Source organism: Eurosta solidaginis, chromosome 4, assembly GCF_040869045.1.
Source record: "Eurosta solidaginis isolate ZX-2024a chromosome 4, ASM4086904v1, whole genome shotgun sequence".
Lineage (NCBI taxonomy): Eukaryota > Metazoa > Arthropoda > Insecta > Diptera > Tephritidae > Eurosta > Eurosta solidaginis.
Genome location: NC_090322.1, coordinates 78,663,455 through 78,689,536, shown reverse-complemented (window position 1 = coordinate 78,689,536; position 26,082 = coordinate 78,663,455). Strand labels below are relative to the sequence as shown.

At 37.4% G+C, this 26,082-nt stretch overlaps 1 protein-coding gene across 5 annotated transcripts in view; it reads right to left on the bottom strand.

Moving 5' to 3' along the window:
- schlank (ceramide synthase schlank) overlaps positions 1-26,082 on the bottom strand; it is a 737,426-nt gene that overhangs the window by 127,723 nt on the left and 583,621 nt on the right. For 4 of the 5 annotated variants that reach the window (XM_067782172.1, XM_067782169.1, XM_067782173.1 and 1 more), the window contains one exon: positions 11,573-11,717. The exons of the other annotated variant lie outside the window; for it this stretch is intronic. In XM_067782172.1, the coding sequence (XP_067638273.1) occupies positions 11,573-11,717 (145 nt within the window). The remainder of the gene's footprint in view (positions 1-11,572; positions 11,718-26,082) is intronic. 5 annotated transcript variants of the gene reach the window in all.

Sequence of the window (26,082 nt, the reverse complement as noted above, 5' to 3'; positions counted from 1 at the left end):
AAAAACGAAAATAAAGTTGTGTCACATAGGCTTCAATGCCAATATATTTTAAATATATCACACCTCAACGTACTAAGGAAGAAGAATTTAAAATTAGAATGAGACTAAGAAAAAAATGAAACAGGAACCGACCCTAGTTTCCTTAGCAACCATTTTTTCTTGTTCCTGCATATTAAATAGCTGAACAAATTCAGGGTGTTCATCTCTGGAAATAGACAGAGCTTAAACCTGGAACATGTAAATTTCGCGTTCTATAAAAAACGGGAGGAGGTTTCTATGTATAAATAATGCTTTAGCGGCCGCAGCGGCGTGATGGTAGCATGTTTAATTTCACAATATTAATGCACTAAATAGTTTGTTTGAAAAAGTTATAGTTTTTCTATTACTGATTTTAGAAAAAAATTACAAGATTTGAAAACGGCGATGGTTGCTAGGACATGTTTTGTGAATTACACTTCTTCATAATTCGCATGTTATACAAAGCAAAAATATATCTAAATATTTATTTAGAAAATATTTTAATTTTACTCACGTTTGGCAACAAATATCAACTTGAAAATTTTCAAAAACACCTGCCATCCATGATTTTAAAAATTGCTCCTACCTAAAAATATTTTTCTATCAAAAAATAACATGACATGAATTCTAGGTTGCCATACCTGAAATATTATAGTGATCGAATTTAACTTAAATCTTCTACGTTTCTAGATCTAATTTTGTATGATAAAACTAGCAAGATTTAACTCTAAATCCTCTCAGATGTCTAAACCTAGAATAAAGCTCCAAGCGGAAATATGCTATAAGAGAGGCTTTTGATTGATTTTTTATGAAAACTTGTCTCAGCGCCCGCCGATTAGAGGTTCGTGTCCGGTCAGTACAGGTTTTTCATCCCATTTTATAGCAAATAACTGTCTGCGTCCTGCCAGGGAGTGTCCGCCTAACGGAGTGAAATTTGTTTAAAAATTGTACCTAAAATTTGGGGCTTGAAAAACTGCTCACCAAGGAAGGTGTCCGTTAGGAGGGGGTGTTTCTTTGTTTGTTTATTCATTATTTTTTTATAATAGTTAACAATTTTCATAAAAATATTACTAAAATAATAACAATAAGAAAATAGTTAATGGCATTAAATGTTCATTTTAAGAACAGTGGAAATGTCATATCCTTCATTTTTTATTATAGATGCTTGTGGGGCGCATACTGATAATACAAGAACATATATGTATATAAAAAAGAACAAAACCAAAGAAAAGGGAAATAAGTATCTTTCAGTGAGCTTAATATAACTATTGAATATAAAAAAACTGGAGGTGCAAAGTAAATACTTTCATATAATTAGTTATTACTATATTTTAAAGACAGCGTTACATTATAGGTCGCAGCAGAATTTCAATATCCTCATGATTGAAACCAAGAAGCCACCGCTTCACTTCCCTCAGGAACACAGTTTGCCTTCTAATCGTTTGTAACTCTGCAGGTAGTTTATTAAATAATTTATATGATATTGTGGTGTAGAAATTACGAAAAAGAGTGGTCCGAAAGCTAGGCACGGTTATGTGAGAAGACGATTTGCTTCTTAGGCCGTAGCGATTGTACATAGGGCTTTGTGTATACCCGCCTCTATTAAAGAAATTTTTTAAAACTTTAAAATAAGATAAGTGACGTAAGGGAAGGATATTAAGTTTTCTGAAATGATCCATAGAGAGCGTTAGACGAGCAAATTCTTCGAATAACACACTTCTGAAGGACTAACAGAGATCTAATATTAGTGCTATAGGCACCACCCCAACAACTGACCCCGTATTGCAATTTTGAGTGGATTAATCCATGATGCACCAATGTCAGTAATCTATTAGAGCATACTTTTCTTAAAGTATAGAAAGAACGTACGGCTGACAGCAGAGATATGCGATGACCAACTTAGATTTTGATCTATTATAATACCCAGATATTTGAAATTAGGAACAATTTTGATCTCAAAGCATTTCTTGTCGCATCTTGCTATCTGGTCAAAAATTACAGAAGAGTTCGGCTAAGTACAATTTGTTGAGCACAACCTGTGACACATGCAATCTGACGCATGAAAGATTATTTCGGATCTTGGTATTTCTTTACCGCAAAGCCTAAAATACATTAACTTAGTTGTGTTGCTTACCATGAGTTTATGGCTTGCAAACCAAGATCTTAACAAATAAACATCATAATTTATATCAGCAAAAAGGTTAAAGGAGTTATTAGACCCGTATGCGATGGCAAGGTCATCAGCAAAGGCTGTGACTTTCCCAATAAATGGTAACGAAGATATCGAGTTAATGCAGATTAAAAACAAAACTGGTCAAAAAACGGAGCCCTGGGGTACTCCTAGTGTTATAAGCCTCGGTTTACTTAGATTATTACCAACTCTTACTTTTTGAACTTTATTTGTAAGGTAGGATTTAAACCAAGAATATTGTGGTCCACCACATCAAATGCCTTTGTGATGTCCAACAAGACTTGCACAACTTTTCCTATCATCAATTTCCCTATAAATAAATGAACAAAACTGTAAGAGAGCATTTTCTGTAGAAAGACCGGATCTAAAACCAAATTGCATTGAGCTAAAGTAATTTATTTTCTCTAGATAGGCTAATATTCTGCTTTTGACTGCCTTCAACGTTCGATTTGATATATTATCACAACCACTTGAGCCGGTATTGTTCAATGAATTGATTATACTAAGTATTTCAGAACCTGAAATCGGATCAAAAAAAAAGAAGCTATTACTGGGAGGTGGGAAACCTAAGAACATTGGGAAGCCACATGCAAGGCATTGAGTTACTCGTTGTAGCAGAGGATGTTCCAACACTTACAAAAAAGTTATTGAAAACTTCACCAACTTCAAGAGGTTTCGAGACGTCCACACCATTCAAGCTCAACACAAGTGGGACATGCTTAGCTTTTAACTTCCTGTTCATAATTCTATTAACAGCGTCCTATTCTTTTCTAGTGTCACCTTGTGCTGACAATACTAAATCCTGGAAATATTTGTCGCGCCTTGAACGGATTTTTTTATTAATTTTATTTTTTTCATAGGTCGCTTTCTACTCTTGTATGTATTATTGGTTCCAAATATGAGCGAAATCGGACCACAAATACGATTTTTGTGAATATCTCAATCCTGGCGCCACCTAGCGGCGATTTTTTTCACAGGTCGCTTTCTATTCATGAATGTATCATGTGTTCCAAATATGAGCCAAATCGGATACAATACGATCGGAACAAATACGATTTTTTTTGAATATCTCGATCCTTGCGGCACCTAGCGGCGATTTTTTCATAGGTCTCTTTCTATTCTTATATGTATTATGTGTTCCAAATATGAGCCAAATCGGACCACAAATACGATTTTTTGAAATATTTCGATCCATGCGCCACCTAGCGACGATTTTTTCATAGATCGCTTTCTATTCTTATATGTATTATGTGTTCCAAATATGAACCAAATCGGACGATAAATAAGATTTTTTGAAATATTTCGATTCATGCGCCACATATTGGAGTTCTTTTTCTTATTATTGCATTGTCATCTGAACTATATTCCAAGTTTCAAACTTGTAGCTTATCGGGAAGTTACTTAAATTTCAATATAGCCTGTCAAGTCAAGCTAAATAAAACCGTTTACAAATACAGAAAAAAAACGAAAATAAAGTTGTGTCACATAGGCTTCAATGCCAATATATTTTAAATATATCACACCTCAACGTACTAAGGAAGAAGAATTTAAAATTAGAATGAGACTAAGAAAACAATGAAACAGGAACCGACCCTAGTTTCCTTAGCAACCATTTTTTCTTGTTCCTGCATATTAAATAGCTGAACAAATTCAGGGTGTTCATCTCTGGAAATAGACAGAGCTTAAACCTGGAACATGTAAATTTCGCGTTCTATAAAAAACGGGAGGAGGTTTCTATGTATAAATAATGCTTTAGCGGCCGCAGCGGCGTGATGGTAGCATGTTTAATTTCACAATATTAATGCACTAAATAGTTTGTTTGAAAAAGTTATAGTTTTTCTATTACTGATTTTAGAAAAAAATTACAAGATTTGAAAACGGCGATGGTTGCTAGGACATGTTTTGTGAATTACACTTCTTCATAATTCGCATGTTATACAAAGCAAAAATATATCTAAATATTTATTTAGAAAATATTTTAATTTTACTCACGTTTGGCAACAAATATCAACTTGAAAATTTTCAAAAACACCTGCCATCCATGATTTTAAAAATTGCTCCTACCTAAAAATATTTTTCTATCAAAAAATAACATGACATGAATTCTAGGTTGCCATACCTGAAATATTATAGTGATCGAATTTAACTTAAATCTTCTACGTTTCTAGATCTAATTTTGTATGATAAAACTAGCAAGATTTAACTCTAAATCCTCTCAGATGTCTAAACCTAGAATAAAGCTCCAAGCGGAAATATGCTATAAGAGAGGCTTTTGATTGATTTTTTATGAAAACTTGTCTCAGCGCCCGCCGATTAGAGGTTCGTGTCCGGTCAGTACAGGTTTTTCATCCCATTTTATAGCAAATAACTGTCTGCGTCCTGCCAGGGAGTGTCCGCCTAACGGAGTGAAATTTGTTTAAAAATTGTACCTACAATTTGGGGCTTGAAAAACTGCTCACCAAGGAAGGTGTCCGTTAGGAGGGGGTGTTTCTTTGTTTGTTTATTCATTATTTTTTTATAATAGTTAACAATTTTCATAAAAATATTACTAAAATAATAACAATAAGAAAATAGTTAATGGCATTAAATGTTCATTTTAAGAACAGTGGAAATGTCATATCCTTCATTTTTTATTATAGATGCTTGTGGGGCGCATACTGATAATACAAGAACATATATGTATATAAAAAAGAACAAAACCAAAGAAAAGGGAAATAAGTATCTTTCAGTGAGCTTAATATAACTATTGAATATAAAAAAACTGGAGGTGCAAAGTAAATACTTTCATATAATTAGTTATTACTATATTTTAAAGACAGCGTTACATTATAGGTCGCAGCAGAATTTCAATATCCTCATGATTGAAACCAAGAAGCCACCGCTTCACTTCCCTCAGGAACACAGTTTGCCTTCTAATCGTTTGTAACTCTGCAGGTAGTTTATTAAATAATTTATATGATATTGTGGTGTAGAAATTACGAAAAAGAGTGGTCCGAAAGCTAGGCACGGTTATGTGAGAAGACGATTTGCTTCTGTGTATACCCGCCTCTATTAAAGAAATTTTTTAAAACTTTAAAATAAGATAAGTGACGTAAGGGAAGGATATTAAGTTTTCTGAAATGATCCATAGAGAGCGTTAGACGAGCAAATTCTTCGAATAACACACTTCTGAAGGACTAACAGAGATCTAATATTAGTGCTATAGGCACCACCCCAACAACTGACCCCGTATTGCAATTTTGAGTGGATTAATCCATGATGCACCAATGTCAGTAATCTATTAGAGCATACTTTTCTTAAAGTATAGAAAGAACGTACGGCTGACAGCAGAGATATGCGATGACCAACTTAGATTTTGATCTATTATAATACCCAGATATTTGAAATTAGGAACAATTTTGATCTCAAAGCATTTCTTGTCGCATCTTGCTATCTGGTCAAAAATTACAGAAGAGTTCGGCTAAGTACAATTTGTTGAGCACAACCTGTGACACATGCAATCTGACGCATGAAAGATTATTTCGGATCTTGGTATTTCTTTACCGCAAAGCCTAAAATACATTATCTTAGTTGTGTTGCTTACCACGAGTTTATGGCTTGCAAACCAAGATCTTAACAAATAAACATCATAATTTATATCAGCAAAAAGGTTAAAGGAGTTATTAGACCCGTATGCGATGGCAAGGTCATCAGCAAAGGCTGTGACTTTCCCAATAAATGGTAACGAAGATATCGAGTTAATGCAGATTAAAAACAAAACTGGTCCAAAAACGGAGCCCTGGGGTACTCCTAGTGTTATAAGCCTCGGTTTACTTAGATTATTACCAACTCTTACTTTTTGAACTTTATTTGTAAGGTAGGATTTAAACCAAGAATATTGTGGTCCACCACATCAAATGCCTTTGTGATGTCCAACAAAAGACTTGCACAACTTTTCCTATCATCAATTTCCCTATAAATAAATGAACAAAACTGTAAGAGAGCATTTTCTGTAGAAAGACCGGATCTAAAACCAAATTGCATTGAGCTAAAGTAATTTATTTTCTCTAGATAGGCTAATATTCTGCTTTTGACTGCCTTCAACGTTCGATTTGATATATTATCACAACCACTTGAGCCGGTATTGTTCAATGAATTGATTATACTAAGTATTTCAGAACCTGAAATCGGATCAAAAAAAAAGAAGCTATTACTGGGAGGTGGGAAACCTAAGAACATTGGGAATCCACATGCAAGGCATTGAGTTACTCGTTGTAGCAGAGGATGTTCCAACACTTACAAAAAAGTTATTGAAAACTTCACCAACTTCCAGAGGTTTCGAGACGTCCACACCATTCAAGCTCAACACAAGTGGGACATGCTTAGCTTTTAACTTCCTGTTCATAATTCTATTAACAGCGTCCTATTCTTTTCTAGTGTCACCTTGTGCTGACAATACTAAATCCTGGAAATATTTGTCGCGCCTTGAACGGATTTTTTTATTAATTTTATTAGATAAGGGACGTGTACGATTCCGAAGTTCAGTGTTTGTTGGGTGGCTGTTGCATTTTCTGCGTAATTTATTCTTTAGTTGTATCCTTTTAGTTAATGAATTAGTAACCCAAGGCTTACGAGATAGAGTGGATTTTTTCGGGAAAAAAGAAAGACTGGAAAGGTTTATGTAACTCGTAAGTGTATTTAGAAATAGGCTATATGCTTTCGTAACGTCATCTTCATTAAAACATCTTCCCAGTGTTGATATCGAAGTGATTCTTTAAGAATTCTTAAATTTAATTTCTTGATAGCTGATGGCGATTCGCAATTGTCAACTCTTCTACTCACATTAAGGTCCTTAAGTGGACATCCAGTCATGCAGTGATCAGAGATTCCAAAATCAAAGTTTATGCCGGTATACTCAACGTTTGCCGTATAATTAATCCTTCCATATACATGATCAATGCAGGTGCCTGAATCTGGGCGGGTAGGCTCTTCAATTATAGAAATTAAACCATGGCTTGCTAAAAGGCCAAGGTAGTTGTCTAGTATAGCATTTTGACTAAGTAGATCGAGATTGAAATCTCCTAGAAAAAATAAATTAGTTTCTTTTTCTTCGCTTAAAAGAACAGAAAACTCATCTTGAAAAAGTTTAAAATTATTCGAATGAAACCTATATACACATACAAAAGTAAGCGGTATATTGCTCAATATCAACGATATTTTAATGACATCGGCGCTTGACAGGCTGAGACATTTTACTACACACTCATATTTATTATTTATAAATACTCCAACACCACCTGCAGAAGAGGAATAATCTGTATTTGCATAAAAATTGTAATTATTGATGAGTGTCATACACTAACAAGGGATTCAAGGTGGCAAAGCGAGTCAAAATTCCGCCTTAGACTTCTTACATTCTGATGCTAGTAAACGAGAATTACTAATAATGTTTATAGTAGGGCTGTTGTTTGTAAGAACGGATCTTGAATACATACTTTATGTATCTTTACAAACCATTTATTACTAATATTAAATTTAAGTTCACAGTCACAAGTCACAGCACTGCCATTTTCTTTTTTTTTTCATTAATATCCTGGAGTTGCTAAACCATAAATATTTATACTGCTTTTCTTTTTTAACTTTACTGGCCGCTAAGAACGAAGTTCTGCAATAGCCAGTAAAGCTGTTATTAATATAAATATTATTATTATTATTATTGCAAGCATCAGAAAACAGCGACGAATTCAGCTTCTTCCTAGCAGTACGTTTGGCCACCATGATTTTTTTCTTAATTTCTAAAGTACTGAACTTAACTCTAACTACGTTTCCGGTGTTATTATTCGGCGAATGTGTTGATCGCGCATTGATACGCTTGACGCTAACTTCATCGATCTCATTATCCAACACCTGCACATTTAATGCATCCCTGAAAACTTTCTGTATGCATTCTCTTGCATTTTCGTTGGTGACTTTCGGCACGCCAACAACTTCAATTGCGTTTTCCAGTTTCAATTGTTCTTTAAAATTTAACCTGCTCTCAAGCTTATCTACCCTCTTGCTCAACTTCGCGTTTTCTTCTTTGAGTTTTTCTATGGTATTTAGGTACGAAATGTTTATTTGCTTTAGGTTAAGTATCTCTTCGTATAGAAGCTGAAGAGTTACTTTAGTATTATTTTCAATATCGCATGTTGCTTTATCTTGTTCATGCAAATAAATTCTGCTTGCTTTTTTGTTTGTTTATGCAGCTCACCTGATATTTGTTCTACTTTCCCATCTTTATTTGCTTGTTTTCTCGGCAGCATTAGCTTGTTTCTTACTCACATTAGGTGCACTTGTGGTTTGTCGTTGCATTCTGCTCTCTGCTGGGAGTGGCGTTGTTGTTGCATGCAGTGTTTTTCTGCGCAAAGTGTTGCATTTGTCACAGTGACACTTTTTGTTGTTGGCCTTGTAAAATTCAATATAAGCGGCTTTCATATTAACGCATTTGCAGTGAAAATAATTCATGCAATCCGAACAATCAATTTTGTTGGCATTATTTCGTTCAATTGTTTGTCTCTGTAGAGGTATCAATTCAAAGAGAAGACTTAATGAAACATATTTCTGTGCGCGGCAGTTTTTTCATGATAAAAATATAAGAAGGTAAAACCATCCTCTCTTCTCGACGGCCATAATGGTTTTTAGATTTTTAAAAAAATTTTAAAATCACTTTCTTAAATTTTGCGGCAATGTCAAACCAAACACAAAAAACACAAAAAAAAAAATTGGTTTGACATTTTAAATTTTTTTTTAGAGAAGCGAATGTTGAGTTAGGACACCACCTCTACTCTCAAGTGTCCCCGCTAATTGCTGAAAGGAGTGATCTTGGTTGGAGGTACCCGTTAGTTTGAATTTTTATCCTATTCTTCGCGGGAGGAAGATGTAGTCATTCATTCATCAAATAGCCCTGCCTCGCCCAACTCAGCGGAGAAATCCCCAGCTAGACGAAATCCTTAACTGTCTCTACTTTTTACCCGTCAGCAATAACGGGGCTGCAAAGACGCAAGTGCGCCGATTTTTTTTGGAGGACAGCAAGTACTTCGCCTGGTTGTTATTCACCACAAGACCCACGTTTTCTGCCTCTTTATCCACTCCAGTAAGGGCAGAACGTACGGTGCGTTTCCTAAGACTTATGATAACAATATGATCAGCTTACGCCAGCAGTTGTATATTCTTATAATCATAGATCTGTTACTTGAATTAATTTCTCCAGCATTAGGTGGAAGAAGTAGCCTATTTGGTTTCCCCGCAAAACTTATACGGCTGTGCAAAATGACGTTGAGCAACACCATCAGCTCAGTCAGAATTGGGAAGGACCTCTCCGAGCCGTTCGAAACTAAACGAGGTTTCAGACAGGGTGACCCCCTATCGTGCGATTTCTTTAATTTGATGCTGGAGAAAATTATACTAGCAGCAGAACTTAACCGCACTGGAACAATATACTATAAAAGCGTGTAATTACTGGCATATGCTGAAGACATTGATATCATCGGCCTAAACACCCGCGCTGTTAGTTCTTCTTACTCCAAACTGGAAAAAGAAGCGGTAAAGATGGGTTTGATGGTGAATTAGGACAAAACGAAGTACCTGCTGTCATAGAGTCAGCGTCAGCGCATACGCGCCTTGGCAACCACGCTACTGTTGGCAGCCATAATTTCGAAATAGTAAAAGACTTCGTTTATTTGGGAACCAGCATCAACACTAGCAACAACATCAGCACTGAAATCCAGCGAAGAATCAATCTTGCCAATAAATGCTACTTTGGACTAGGTAGGCAATTGAAAAGTTAAGTCCTCTCTCGGCGAATGAAAAGCATACTCTACAAGTCACTTATCGTACCCGTCCTTCTATATGGGGCAGAAGCATGGACCATGACAACAGCAGATGAAGCGGCTTTGGGAGTGTTCGAGAGAAAAGTTCTTCGAAAGATTTATGGACCTCTACGCGTTGGCGATGGCGAGTACCGAAGAAGATTTAATGATGAGCTGTACGAGCTATACGCAGACATCAACATAGTCCAGCGAATTAAAACGCAGCGGCTGCGCTGGCTAGACCATGTTATGGGAATGAATGATGATGCTCCGGCCAAGAAAGTGTTTCTATCGGAACCCGCCTATGGAAGCAGAGGTAGAGGGCGGCCCCCACTCCGTTGGAAGGACCAGGTGGAAAACGATTTAAACTCCCTCGGTGTGACCAATTGGCGCCGGTTGGACGGCCATAACCGTTTAGACGGTTAAGCGCCAATTAAGTAAGTAAGTAGCCTCTTTGGGTTTCGACTGGCTCAGAGAGGTCCTTCCCAATCCAAAAATGAACTACTATTGAAAAATGCAGATTATGGCAATGGATGCAGCAGTACATAATCGTCAAAGGTAATATTTACGTTATCGTTGTTTTATTCCAGTTACAAAGGGCTACCATAACTTGCCCACGCCATCAAATACGCTGTATCTTCTGGAAGCCTAGCCGAACCTCATCCTCCAGCTGAAGTTTGTTAGTTCGTGGAGGTTGAATTTACCAGCTTTACGGCAAAGGCCAGCCGCAATGGTATAGAGGTCGCGTGCCGGCTTATCATATAGAAAGTTCCACGTTCAAGCGATGGGTCAACTCACACCAAAGATATTTAAGAAAATTTATATAGATGGGATCGATCGTTCCTTGGTATTCCCATGGCATTGCCTTGGTACCAAAAGTTCGTCTGCCTCAGCAGATAAACAGAAAATTACATGAGTTTAGATCCGCCAAATTGTAGAAAAACGAATACTCCAAATTGAGAGGAAAACTTGGCCTTATTCTCCTAGGAGATGTATCACGCCGAATTATTATTGTTAGTAGACACCCGTTATCGCCACTTTGGCGGTAAGTCTGCAAGCACTATTTTGATGTCATGGCGAGGGCTATGTCTTCTTTTCTTCTAGTTGCATAGACGCAGATAAATTTCTAAATGATTTGTTGAAGGGTATCCCCAAGAAGAAGATCGTGGCGAGATGCTTGTTTATGTGGGAAACTACAATACAATACGACAACTGAAAAGTCTGGAGTCCGCATGACCGGTATGATTTCTTGCAAAACTTCTTTTACCGATTAAAAATTCTGTTTTGCATAAAATAACAAATATTTCATGTAAGAAAAATATTTTTCTGTTTATAATATTTTGTTATGAAAACAAAACCATAGTAAAACATTTAAAGGTAAACTTAGAACTGCCCTATTATCACAAATTTTGTTAAAATCTAGCGACACAAAAAGGTAAAAACTTCAATTTCATTAATTAATTTCGAGTGTAATTAATGAGTCACCCCAGTTTAACAACTGTTGTATTTATAAATATAAATAAACAAATCAACTTACCAGTCCTTTCTGCAGAGAGTCAACCACAATTTTCAGAATAAGGTATGTCCAAACTATGTGCAGGAGGAGTAGCAAAATTAACAGCGAATTAAAGATGTAATAGGCCGGAAACATGGGTAATATTTTCGGAGCTTCGACTGAAGAACTGGAAATAATTTTTTATTTATTTAGTCATGTATATACATAGATTTATTCTTAAAGCGGCATTTATTAATACAACTCCCATCTAAACAGGTACATGGTTCCGGTTGTTAGATATGTTGCAGGAAATAGCAATCCAAATCAATGTGTGACATTTTTTTTTTTTGATTTTTGAAATTTCGACTTAATTTTTTGCGAGCAAAAAAAGTTGAGAACGGTAATAAATGCAAGAAAAAGGTACCGGAGGACATCAGATTATTTGCTTATGAAACACTTCTCAATTTTTTTACTGAAATATATTTATAAAGCTTTGAAGCTTAATACGATGTTGACGTTTATGCTTCCTGGACCATTACTCGACATCGAGAAGAAAGAGATTTCTTTCGCCTTTACAAAAAAAAAGGTTTATTTACAATTTGACAGTTTTAGTATCTTATTTCATTCATGTCGCATGCATCGCGATACAAAGTGCAATTGTCCACATTTGTGCCAGTTTCACGAAGCCTCAATGCTTAACTTCGGGTCAGTGTTGGCAGATTTTGAGATTTCCAGCTGATCGCCATAAAGGTTGCTTGAATCATCACTTTATTCTTACCAAGTGCTACCAGCAACGAGTTTTACTATTTTTTTTTTGAACGGTTTTGCAGATATTGTGGATGGTCGTCGATGTTCACTTGAACTCTAACTCCCTTCTCCCTCTCTCGAAATGGGTTAAATTCAAAAAGATATCTGCTTCATTGACATTTGGCCGGATCTAATATTGACCATTTGATAGTTAGGGCTTTCAGTACGTAAAAGTTGAAGGTAACAAAATGTAAATAGAAGCCCAAGTGCAGCGTCCGACGTCTTTTGGCAATGCATTATCACGGATATTTTTAAAGCTCTTCGGCGCTTCTAGCGGTACTCTGGCAGGGTCGCTGTTAATTGAGGCCATATTCGGGGCGTAGAATATGCTGGTGATTCTTGAATACGCCGAGAGGAAAAATGTCGGTCACCATAACCCATCTTGATTAGCAGGGTTTCTCGGGTAGTAGTAGTCTAACCAGTTTCCCATTATATACTAGGCACTTTGATAAGAGTCCGACTCCTTGAGACCCAGTTGTATTTAGCTTCAATCCGTCAGCATTTAACAACTGTAGTACTGATAAAAGGTTGCTCACTATTCGTCGCATTGAAAGGACCTGCATCTGAAATCTTACAGACCATTCCAGAAGGAGATATGGTTACGAAGCATTGATGGCCGCTTTCGAGAGACACTACGGAAGCGAGCATGGGAAGCGGATACACCAAATTGAATTGAAGATCCGCTTCCAGAAGGCTAATGAAACATTCCAGGAGTTCACGTCTGACACTGAAAGACAGGCTCATCTTGCAAATGTGGGCGCGCCCGTGAAATACACCGAGAGAGTAAAAATTCAGAACTTCATAACTTCATAGGCGCAATACGGGACGTCGAAACGAAGCATTCTTCATTCAACCCAAAGCCAACATTTGCTGAAACGGGAAACTCAGGAAAAAACCTCACTTTTGAGTAAGCCAGCATACAAAGCTCATCGCGTGGAAGTGTCAGACGGGGTAGACACAATTTTGGAAGCATTAAACGGAACGCAGCAGAAAAACGGCACCATTCTTCAAATGCTTTAAGTGTGGGAAGCTAGGGCAGATTGTACTTTATTGCAGTACCAACCTTAATACTTCTAACAATGTGGGTGGTCGTAAACACAGAGCTGAATGAGATTAGCAAATCTTCAAGTTCACTCAATCGTTAAACTAAACCGAGTCAGCCAAGAGGGGCGACAGCTGCCTCGCAAATCGGAAGAAGTCCTTATGTGGCTGGAAATGAACGTTTAATGACTGTTGATACGGGCGCATCTTATTCCATCATTCGATCTGAATTAGTCAACAAGGAGATAAGACCATTGCACGCAATTGGTAACGTCACAGTACTACAAAATTTTAGAGTGGCAGAGATTGTTGAGGAAATCATTATGGCAGTAGACTTCTTAACCGATCAAGGTATCAAGATCGACATGCAAAGCCGGATCATGCTTTATAAGAACATGGACCTGCCACTAAGTCCTGGCTACTCGAAAGACTACAGCAGTAAACCAGTGCTGTTGTAGGAGAGTCAGCAAATACCACCTACATCGGAGGCAGTAATATGGGCAAAGGATGAGAAGATCAACAAATTGTGGGTTGTGTAGGCAGCGAACAAATCAATACTAAAGATACTTTTAGGAAGAGTTCTCAAAGAGTTCAAGTCACCATCAATCTTAGGTCGAACTAGTTATTAACTGCGAACGGCTCTAGGAAGACGTTTCAACTAGAAAGATTGATATTTCAAAAGACATCGCGGCACGGACGGAAGGGCTAGAAGAAGCCTATCAGAGTAAGGCAAAACAACTTCTCCTAAAGTACGCAGGCATATTTTACCAGGATGATTTCAAACCAGGTCGCACCAACGTGGTGAAAGATAAAATTTACACTGGAGATGCGAGGCCAATCCGTCAAGCTCCTCATAGTTTTCCACTAGCCAAGCGGGCCATGAAGTTCGCCGGTGGTACTTGTGAAAAATATGGATAGAAAAATAAAGTTTTGCGTGGACTACCGGAAGTTGAGCCACGTGACGAAGAAGGATAGCTACTTTGCCGACACTTTGGACTCGCTATCTGGTACGAAATGGGTTTGCACACTGGACTTGAAAAGTGGCTACTGGCAAGTGGAGGTGAAGAAGGAAAACAGGGAGAAAACAGCCTTCAGTGTCGGAGATAGTCTTTGGAAATTTACAGCAATGCCTTTTGGACTATGTAATGTACTAGCTACTTTTGAGAGACTCATGGATCAGGTACTGAAAGGGCTGCATTGGAAAACGTGTGTGGTGTACCTACAAGACATCATCGTATTGGGAAAGAACTTTGAGGAACATCTTTAGAACTTGGAGGAAGTTTTCCAGTGAATAGCTGGTGCCAGTCAGAAACTGAGTCCCAAAAAGTGTTCACTGTTCAAGAAGGAAATTAGTTACTTGGGTCATAAAGTAGCAACGGAGGGCATCTGCACCAACGGAGGGCACCTGCCAAGACCATAGAATCTACATGAAATTCCCTTGAGCTCTGCACAGCCGATTTGTACCAAACTTTGCCCGTGTAGGCCATTACCTCCACGACCTTACAAGGAAAAATAAAGTTTTTGAATGGAAGAAGGAGTAATAAATGGCTTTCTAAACATGGAAATAGTGTTTGTGTACTACCCCAATGTTACCATTATCCGATTCCAGAAGCAAATTTTATTCTAGATACAGATGCGAGTGGATATGCTATAGGAGGGATTTTGTCACAACTGGTAGACGGCCAGGAGAAGATAATTGCCTACTACAGCCGATCAATTGGAAAACCAGAGAGGAACTATTGAGTTACACGGATGGAGATGTTGACATTGGTAGAGTGCTTTAAACATTTTCACAAGGTCTTCTACGGGTAGCGATTCCGAGTCAGGACAGATCACGCAGCGTTGAAATAGTTCCTGCAGTTCCGTAATTGGCACGGTGGATCGAGCGACTACAAAGCTATGACTTTTCCATTGACCATCGAAAAGGTAGTACGGATGGGAATGCTGATGCAATGTCACCAAGACCATGTAATTGAACGCAAACACTATTTGAAAGATGATGCTAAGGAAGACTATATATGTCCGGCTAATGAGAATAACGTGCACAGATGAATAAGACATAGAACAACTAAGGAAATACCAGCTAGAAGATACAGATCTGTTACATGTTATGCAAAGGCTCGAACGAAATGCAACATCAAATAGAGAGAAGATGTCAGCAGAGAGGCCTATAGCTAAGTCATATTCGGCACAGTGGAACCGTTTACAATTGATTTCCGGTTGACTGCGTCGAATATGGGAGAGTAAGGATGGTTAGTGTAAGAGCAAATTGATAGTTGTTCCAAGAAAAGGGATCCTTGACGTTTTCAGTGAGCTACATAACGATCCAAGTGGAGGTCATCTTAGAATCAGGAAGAAGCTGGAAAAACGAAAGCAGAGATTCTATTGGGTTGGTTGCCGTCAGTCGGTCACTGAGTGGATTGCCAATTGCGAGGTTTGCAGCAGAACAAAAGGGCCTAAACCCCGAACTCCCCATGGATGCCGCAGGTCCATTTCCTTCGCAACCGCGGAAACAAATACGTACTGGTTGTTATGGGTTATTTCAGAAAATGGTCAGAGAAATACCCAATACAAAATCAGGAAGCGGAAACAGTAGAAGAAGTGTCAATTCGGTTGCAAGGTATGGTGTACCAATGGAGCTACATTCTGATCAAGGCAGAAATTTTGAGTAAGCTGTGTTCCTAGAAATGTGTAAGACATTGGGCATTCAAAAAATTCGGACAACTACTTTGCGTCCTCACTCCGATGGTATGGTGGAACGATTCATTGGAGCTTTGGTGGAGAGTAGTGGACAAGTTTCATTAAGATTGGGACACACATATCTTTATTTTTGATGGCTTACGGATCGGCAGTGCATGAGACAACAGGCCAAACTCCAGCAAAGGTAATTTTCGGCAATAACCTTCAACTTCCAGCTGACTTGAAGTTTGGGATAAATGCCGATGCGGGTAGAATACCAGGAAAAATACACAATCTTGTAAGACAACGAACCAAAATTATGACTGACAAGATGAAAGCCAGATATAGTAAAGCAATTAATTCGGAAGGTTTTCTGGAAGGAGATTTGATGCTGTTATACAACCCACAACGAAAGAAAGGTTTGTCCCAGAAAATTTAGTGTAATTGGGAATGCCCATACAAAGTTGTAAAACGGATCAATGACGTTCTTTACCGTATAAAAACCACGAAACAAAATGAGAGTTCTTCATTTGGAAGGATTGGCAGCGTTTATATAGGGAAATTTGTCTGATCGGGGCAATCAGACTTAGGCGCAGGGCTGTGTGGCGAATATTATCATTTTGATACATGACTGTGCTGCTAGTTAGCAAATGCACAACAAAGCAAGCAACCATACATTCATGTAAACATCAAAACAAGCAGCCACACATAAATGTACATATTGAAGTTAAAAGCTAAGAGAATATTTCACATACATACATATATGTAGTCAGGAGCTAAGAGCGAAGAAGAAAGAGAAACACATGATCCCAATATGCACAGGTACAACTTTTTTCCAACCTTTGAGAAATATGTAGTTCTCAAATGGAAATCCAACTTTTACAACAATTGGAGATCAAGTCGTTTTTCCAAAGTTTGTTTTCAAATTGAGTGCTCTTGGAGGTCAATTTGAGGTATTACGTATTACTTAAAATTTTTTCAGAAGGTAACGCGTTTATTCATTTATGTGTTTGGAAATGCTGTCCAATCATCTGTCAAAAGATTGGGTAGCGGTGATAGCAGTGAAACTGAAAAAGTAAATTAATTGATATATTTCGGGGAAGTATCCAATTTTAATATTGTAAGTATTTAATTAATTAAATATACATATGTATGTGCAACTATTAAAATGCATAGAAGCAAGAAAATTAGAAGTGAGGTAAGGCGGGTGGTGGTTTTGCTGTCGGAGCGCTCGCCAACAATTGAAAGTTTGCCAATGGAGCTTGCACGAAAAAAAAAATATCTTAGCTTTGGTGCAGAGAATTTTTAAAATTTTGTAAGAATCTAATTAATGAATTACAATTACTTTAAAATTTTAAATACTTTAATTAATTTTTAAATATGTAAAATGAATTACTATTTATTTTAATTTATGTTTATTCTATTAAACTGAAACCAAATTTATATACAAAGCTGTTATTTTTATTCAATTGGGTTGGGAAATTTAATTCTAGAAGAGTTTTCTCTTTCACTTGAATCCAATTGGAGATTGATGTTGGAGTTCAAATTTATATCAAATAATTTCTCAAGTGGAGAACTGAGATTATTTACACATAAAAATGTGCCGTTTTGTTTGAGAATGGGTTGGTTCTCCAATGGAGATACAATGGATAATAAACATTGGAATTTGGAAAACGAGTTGGATTTCCATTTGACCTCAAACCAATTTCCAACAAAAATGTTTATTGGGATGTAATCATCGCCTAGAGCAGAAGTTATTAATCACACATACTCACGCATATAACTAGAAGACAAACGTTAAATCAGATACATAAAGGATAAATAAATAAGCAGCGAGAAGGCTATTCGCGAAAGGTCTAGACCCTAGGTGTTAATTATTTAACTGAATCTGCCTTACCGCTGGTGGGGGCATAAACAATTTCGTTGAATAAAGAGATCAACTGCTTTGAGAGTTTATAAGACTACTAATTTATTGAAATATTTACAGGAGTTTATATACAAAATCTTAAAATTATGTTTCTATTCTAAATGTATGTGTTTGTGTGAAGGGACCGATTCTTATCTTCAGTTGGTCCCTTTTTGTTTAATGTATGTTTTTGTGTGAAGGGACCGATTCTTATCTTCAGTTGGTCGCTTTTTGTGTAATTGCTTTATTTTTGGCGATAAAAATACCTACACTGAGTTTAAATGATAGCTGTGTTAACAAATGTCTAGCATACTGTTTATTTAGTTATGGAATTTATATATTTATGTTAGAGAGTATATATATGTGTGTGTGTAGATAGGCTGATGTAACTTACCATATTTGTGTGTAAGTATGTGAGTAAGTATGTGTGTAAGTATGTATTTATCTATATCAACATGTTCTAATGCATTTATATTTGAACATACTCCCAAGGGGAAAATATTTATTTATTTTATACAATATTTCCCTCAAATCTTATGGACTGTATTAATTTACATTATATATTAGGCCGGGTCGATTTAAAAATCACTCATTGCTCTGTGAAAATCGTATTCTAGGCATCGAAATAAGAAACTTTGCCGAAGGAATCATACCTCTAAAAGGAATTCTGATGTCCCCCCCCCCCCCCAATTTGGGTCGAACTTTTGGGTAAGGGCAAATTTTGAAAAATCCCACTTTGACCCATTTAGATTGCTCCAATCGAGTCCAAATGTATGACCGACCCCCACTAACTTTGGAGGCCCGACCCACCGATGCCAGTGGCACACCCCTTGGAACCCCCCTGGGGGTTCACCATAAATGGGGGGGGGGGGGGCATAAGAATTCGTTTTAGAGGTATGGTTCCTTCGGCAAAGTTTCTAATTTTGATCCCTAGAATACGATTTTCACAGAGCAATGGGCGATTTTTTTGCCTCCCCACAAATCGACCCGCCCTATTATATATGTATATATATATCTGTATGTTTTATGTATACCCCTTTTTTATTTTGTGCGGCTAGGAAGGTTGATCGTAATATTTTTTTTTTTTTGAATTACCTTTATAAGGTATATAAAATATTAATAAACCTCCAATTGTGATTACTATTAATCCAAGTGAAATATGTACGCTATGAGTTTTAACATTTAATTTGCTTAACTCTAAATCATTATTACTAATTTCATTGATCCATGCATGCAAATTGACCTGGTACTTATTGTTTATATGTTGTATTTGAATTGGAGTCATCTGGTCTTCTGTTATCTCATCTATAGTCGTTATTATAGGATCTTGTGGTAAACTAACATTGCCTTGTGTGTGAAAAACTTGTAGCCCTGATAATATGATGCCTTCAAACCTTGATGTACAACCTGTTTTGATTTTGAGCATTCCTTGCTCTGGAATCGCAATGATTTCTGTATTACCATCTAGACAGTCTAAGCACAGTACCGATTTTGAGAATATTTTAAAAATCCACGTATTGTCTTCAACGAGTTCTGACCAAAATGATGTCTTCTGAGTTTCTTCATAATCGCAATGTTTGGAACTTGTTTTAAGTACGCCTGAGAGTTCGCAAGTTTGATCATTTGCAGGTTGCCATGGCTTTCTTCCTTTGCATATTATGTGTTTCTTGATACTTCTTGTGCACCTATTCAACTGAGCTTGGGATATTAAAAAGTAAGAGCTAGGTGCAAAGTTATAAACTATAAACTCATTTCTTAGTTTGGCCTTTAACACCCTTTTTTATACTCGAACGGAAGTGATATCATTTTGAAGACATTTGAAGATTCACTTTGTATTCGTGGTATTTCGGACTTAATAATTATTTTTTTATTTATTTCTTTATTTAATTACTTGTATGTCTAATATAAAGAAGACACTTAAGAATATAGTACAACTAATGTAAATTAAGTATTACTTAAAAAATAGGTTTTTAATTTGAACTGTATAACCGATTTGGTATACGTTAAATCTAAATCCAGAAAATTTGAGAAATAGTTGTAATCAGACATAATTCTATTCAAGGGAGCGTTAGCGCCATAGACTGTTCTGTTAAGTCCAACACGAAAAACAAAAAAATCCAAAATTTCTGCCGGGCACATTAAAGTTAACTAGCAGAAGTAAGGAAGGACAATCTATCCTGCCAGAGAAAATATCAATAATAAATGTAACCGATAACAGCGTTCTCATGACGGATAACGATACCAAACTAATTAATCGACAACGAGCAACGTACGACGGAATCGGTTCAGTAAAGTTAAGAGGGCGTAAAGCAAAACGAACAAAGCACTTTTTGACTTTCTCCAGACGATTTATATGGACTGAATGGTATGGTCTCCAAATGACAGCTGCGTATTCCAGTTTGGAACCGACAAAGGCCGAGTACAAAAGCTTATAGGTATATGGGTCTGAAAAATTAGAAGAGTGGCGTTTCACTGTTCCAAAAGAATTTGTAATTATGTAGTTTAAATGAGCAGTAAAATTTAGTTTACTATCAAAATACACGCCAAGATCTTTAATTTCATTAACCTCAGAAAGGCACGAGCCCGCCAACCAAATAACAAGTATCCAAAGGCTTGACCATTTTAGAGTAAGTATAACCCCAGACGGAAAAATCGAAATGGGATAGGTGCAGAATTTTGTGCTATTTATGGGCTCGATAGTTCCAAAAACGATTCGTTTTTTGACAACTTTTAATGTTGTTTTTAAAACATCAAAAGTGGTGGATCCAGCTGGACGTCCAGCTAGACCCCCCCCCCCCCCCCCCCCAAGCACTAGGCCAAACAAAACAATTTAAATGTGGGAATTATGTGCTCAATAGTGCCAAAAAGAATTCGGGTTTTTGACAACTTTTAATGATTTTTTTAAAACTTCAAAAGTGGTGGGTCCAGCTGGACGTCCAGCTAAAGCCCCCCCCCCCCCCCCCCTCATAAGCACTAGGTCAAACATAAAATTTAAATGTGGGAATTATGTGCTGTTTATGTGTTTCAACATAAACTACGGTCTGTCCAGAAAAACAAAGGGTTGGCAAGGAGGGAGCGGGGCATATAACCCCAGACGGCAAAATCGAAACGGGATAGGTGGAGAATTTTGTGCTATTTATGGGCTCGATAGTTCCAAAAACGGTTCGTTTTTTTTGACAACTTTTAATGTTTTTTAAAACATCAAAAGTGGTGGGTCCATCTGGACGTCCAGCTAGACCACCCCCCCTCATAAGCACTAGGTCAAACAAAAAAAAATTTAAATGTCGGAATTATGTGCTATTTACGTGCCCAATAGTGCCAAAAAGGAATTCGGTTTTTGACACCTTTTAATGATTTTTTAAAACTTCAAAAGTGGGGGGTCTAGCTGGACGTCCCCCTCATAAGCACTAGGTCAAATAAAAAAATTTAAATGTGGGAATTATGTGCTATTTACGTGCTCAATAGTGCCAAAAAGAATTCGGTTTTTTGAGAACTTTTAATGATTTTTTAAAACTTCAAAAGTGGAGGTCCAGCTAAACATCCAGCTAGACCCTCCCCCCTCATAAGCACTAGGTCAAACAAAAAAATTTAAACGTGGGAAATATGTGCTATTTACGTGCTCAATAGTGCCAAAAAGAATTCGGTTTTTTGACAACTTTTAATGATTTTTTTAAAACTTCAAAAGTGGGGTTCCAGCTGGACGTCCAGCTAGACCACCCCCCCTCATAAGCACTAGGTCAAACAAAAAAAATTAAATGTGGGAATTATGTGCTATTTACGTGGCCAGTAGTGCCAGAAAGGAATTCGGTTTTTTGACAACTTTTAATGATTTTTTAAAACTTCAAAAGTGGGGGTTCTAGCTGGACGTCGCCCTCATAAACACTAGGTCAAATAAAAAAATTTAAATGTGGGAATTATGTGCTATTTACGTGCTCAATAGTGCCAAAAAGAATTCGGTTTTTTGAAAACTTTTAATGATTTTTTTAAAACGTCAAAAGTGGGGGTCCAGCTGGTTGGTTTTTTGAGAACTTTTAATGATTTTTTAAAACTTCAAAAGTGGGGGTCCAGCTGGATATCCAGCTAGACCACCCCCCCTCGTAAGCACTAGGCCAAACAAAACAATTTAAATGTGGAAATTATGTGCTTTTTACGTGCTCGATAGTGCCAAAAAATTCGGGTTTTTGACAACTTTTAATGATTTTTTAAAACTTCAAAAGTGGGGGATCCAGCTGGACGTCCAGCTAGACCCTCCCCCCTCATAAGCACTAGGTCAAACAAAAAAATTTAAACGTGGGAATTATGTGCTCAATAGTGAAAAAAGAATTCGGTTTTTGAAAACTTTTAATGATTTTTTTAAAACTTCCCCCTCGTAAGCACTAGGCCAAACAAAACAATTTAAATGTGGGAATTATGTGCTATTTACGTGCTCAATAGTGCATAAAGAATTCGGTTTTTGACAACTTTAATGATTTTTTTTAAACTTCAAAAGTGGGGGGTCCAGCTCGACCCCCCCCCCCCCCTCGTAAGCACTAGGCCAAACAAAACAATTTAAATGTGGGAATTATGTGCTATTTATGTGCTCAATAGTGCATAAAAGGATTCGGTTTTTTGACAACTTTTAATAATTTTTTAAAACTTCAAAAGTGGGGGTTCTAGCTGGACGTCGCCCTCATAAGCACTAGGTCAAATAAAAAAATTTAAATGTGGGAATTATGTGCTATTTACGTGCTCAATAGTGCCAAAAAGAATTCGGTTTTTTGAAAACTTTTAATGATTTTTTTAAAACTTCAAAAGTGGGGGTTCTAGCTGGACGTCGCCCTCATAAGCACTAGGTCAAATAAAAAAATTTAAATGTGGGAATTATGTGCTATTTACGTGCTCAATAGTGCCAAAAAGAATTCGGTTTTTTGAAAACTTTTAATGATTTTTTTAAAACTTCAAAAGTGGGGGTTCTAGCTGGACGTCGCCCTCATAAGCACTAGGTCAAATAAAAAAATTTAAATGTGGGAATTATGTGCTATTTACGTGCTCAATAGTGCAAAAAATAATTCGGTTTTTTGAGGACTTTTAATGATTTTTTTAAAACTTCAAAAGTGGGGGGTCCAGCTGGACGTCCAGCTAGACCCTCCCCCCTCGTAAGCACTAGGTCAAACAAAAAAATTTAAACGTGGGAATTATGTGCTCAATAGTGAAAAAAGAATTCGGTTTTTTGAAAACTTTTAATGATTTTTTTTAAAACTTCCCCCTCGTAAGCACTAGGCCAAACAAAACAATTTAAATGTGGGAATTATGTGCTATTTACGTGCTCAATAGTGCATAAAAGAATTCGGTTTTTGACAACTTTTAATGATTTTTTTTAAACTTCAAAAGTGGGGGGTCCAGCTCGACCCCCCCCCCCTCGTAAGCACTAGGCCAAACAAAACAATTTAAATGTGGGAATTATGTGCTATTTATGTGCTCAATAGTGCATAAAAGAATTCGGTTTTTTGACAACTTTTAATAATTTTTTAAAACTTCAAAAGTGGGGGGTCCAGCTCGACCCCCCTCGTAAGCACTAGGCCAAACAAAAAAATTTAAATATGGGAATTATGTGCTCAATAGTGAAAAAAGAATTCGGTTTTTTGACAACTTTTAATGATTTTTTTAAAACTTCCAAAGCGGGGGTCCAGCTCGACCCCCCCCCCCCCTCGTAAGCACTAGGCCAAACAAAACAATTTAAATGTGGGAATTATGTGCTATTTACGTGCTCAATAGTGCATAAAAGAATTCGGTTTTTTGACAACTTTTAATGATTTTTTAAAACTTCAAAAGTGGCGGGTCCAGCTGGACGTCCAGCTAGACCCCCCTCGTAACCACTAGGCCAAACAAAACAATTTAAATGTGGGAATTATGTGCTATGGACGTCCAGCTAGAAATCCCCCCCGCCCCCCCCCCCCCTCATAAGCACTAGGTCAAACAAAAAAGTTGAAATGTGGGAATTATGTGCTATTTATGTGCTTCAACATAAGCTGCGGTCTGTCCAGAAAAACAGAGGGGTGACAAGGGGGGAGCGGGGGCATATAACCCCAGACGGAAAAATCGAAACGGGATAGGTGCAGAATTTTGTGCTATTTATGGGCTCGATAGTTCCAAAAACGATTCGTTTTTTGACAACTTTTAATGTTTTTTTAAAACATCAAAAGTGGTGGATCCAGCTGGACGTCCAGCTAGACCCCCCTCGTAACCACTAGGCCAAACAAAACAATTTAAATGTGGGAATTATGTGCTATGGACGTCCAGCTAGACCCCCCTCCCCTCATAAGTACTAGGTTAAACAAAAAATTTTAAATGCAGAAATTATGTGCTATTTATGTGCTCAATAGTGCCGAAAAGAATTCGGGTTTTTGACAACTTTTAATGATTTTTTTAAAACTTCAAAAGTGGGGGGTCCAGCTCGACCCCCCCTCGTAAGCACTAGGCCAAACAAAAAAATTTAAATATGGGAATTATGTGCTCAATAGTGAAAAAAGAATTCGGTTTTTTGACAACTTTTAATGATTTTTTTAAAACTTCCAAAGTGGGGGTCCAGCTCGACCCCCCCCCCCCTCGTAAGCACTAGGCCAAACAAAACAATTTAAATGTGGGAATTATGTGCTATTTACGTGCTCAATAGTGCATAAAAGAATTCGGTTTTTTGACAACTTTTAATGATTTTTTAAAACTTCAAAAGTGGCGGGTCCAGCTGGACGTCCAGCTAGACCCCCCTCGTAACCACTAGGCCAAACAAAACAATTTAAATGTGGGAATTATGTGCTATGGACGTCCAGCTAGAAATCCCCCCCCCCCCCCCCTCATAAGCACTAGGTCAAACAAAAAAGTTGAAATGTGGGAATTATGTGCTATTTATGTGCTTCAACATAAGCTGCGGTCTGTCCAGAAAAACAGAGGGGTGACAAGGGGGGAGCGGGGGCATATAACCCCAGACGGAAAAATCGAAACGGGATAGGTGCAGAATTTTGTGCTATTTATGGGCTCGATAGTTCCAAAAACGATTCGTTTTTTGACAACTTTTAATGTTTTTTTTAAAACATCAAAAGTGGTGGATCCAGCTGGACGTCCAGCTAGACCCCCCTCGTAACCACTAGGCCAAACAAAACAATTTAAATGTGGGAATTATGTGCTATGGACGTCCAGCTAGAGCCCCCCACCCCCCCCCCCCCCCCCTCATAAGCGCTAGGTCAAACATAAAATTTAAATGTGGGAATTATGTGCTATTTATGTGTTTCAACATAAACTACGGTCTGTCCAGAAAAACAAAGGGTTGCCAAGGAGGGAGCGGGGCATATAACCCCAGACGGCAAAATCGAAACGGGATAGGTGCAGAATTTTGTGCTATTTATGGGCTCGATAGTTCCAAAAACGATTCGTTTTTTTTACAACTTTTAATGTTTTTTTTTAAACATCAAAAGTGATGGGTCCAGCTGGACGTCCAGCTAGACCCCCCCCCCCCCCCCTCATAAGCACTAGGCCAAACAAAACAATTTAAATGTGGGAATTATGTGCTATTTACGTGCTGAATAGTGCATAAAAGAATGCGGTTTTTTGAGAACTTTTAATGATTTTTTTAAAACTTCAAAAGTGGGGGTCCAGCTGGACGTCCAGCTAGACCACCCCCCCCCCCCCTTGTAAGCACTAGGCCAAACAAAACAATTTAAATGTGGAAATTGTGTGCTATTTACGTGCTCAATAGTGCCAAAAAAATTCGGTTTTTTTACAACTTTTAATGATTTTTTTAAAACTTCAAAAGTGGGGGTCCAGCTGGACGTCCAGCTAGGTCAAACAAAAAAATTTAAACGTGGGAATTATGTGCTCAATAGTGAAAAAAGAATTCGGTTTTTGAAAACTTTTAATGATTTTTTTAAAACTTCAAAAGTGGTGGGTCCAGCTCGACCCCCCCCCCCCCCCCTCATAAGCACTAGGTCAAATAAAAAATTTAAATGTGGGACTTATGTGCTATTTACGTGCTCAATAGTGCCAAAAATAATTCGGTTTTTTGAGATCTTTTAATGATTTTTTTAAAACTTCAAAAGTGGGGCGTCTAGCTGGACGTCCCCCTCATAAGCACTACGTCAAATAAAAA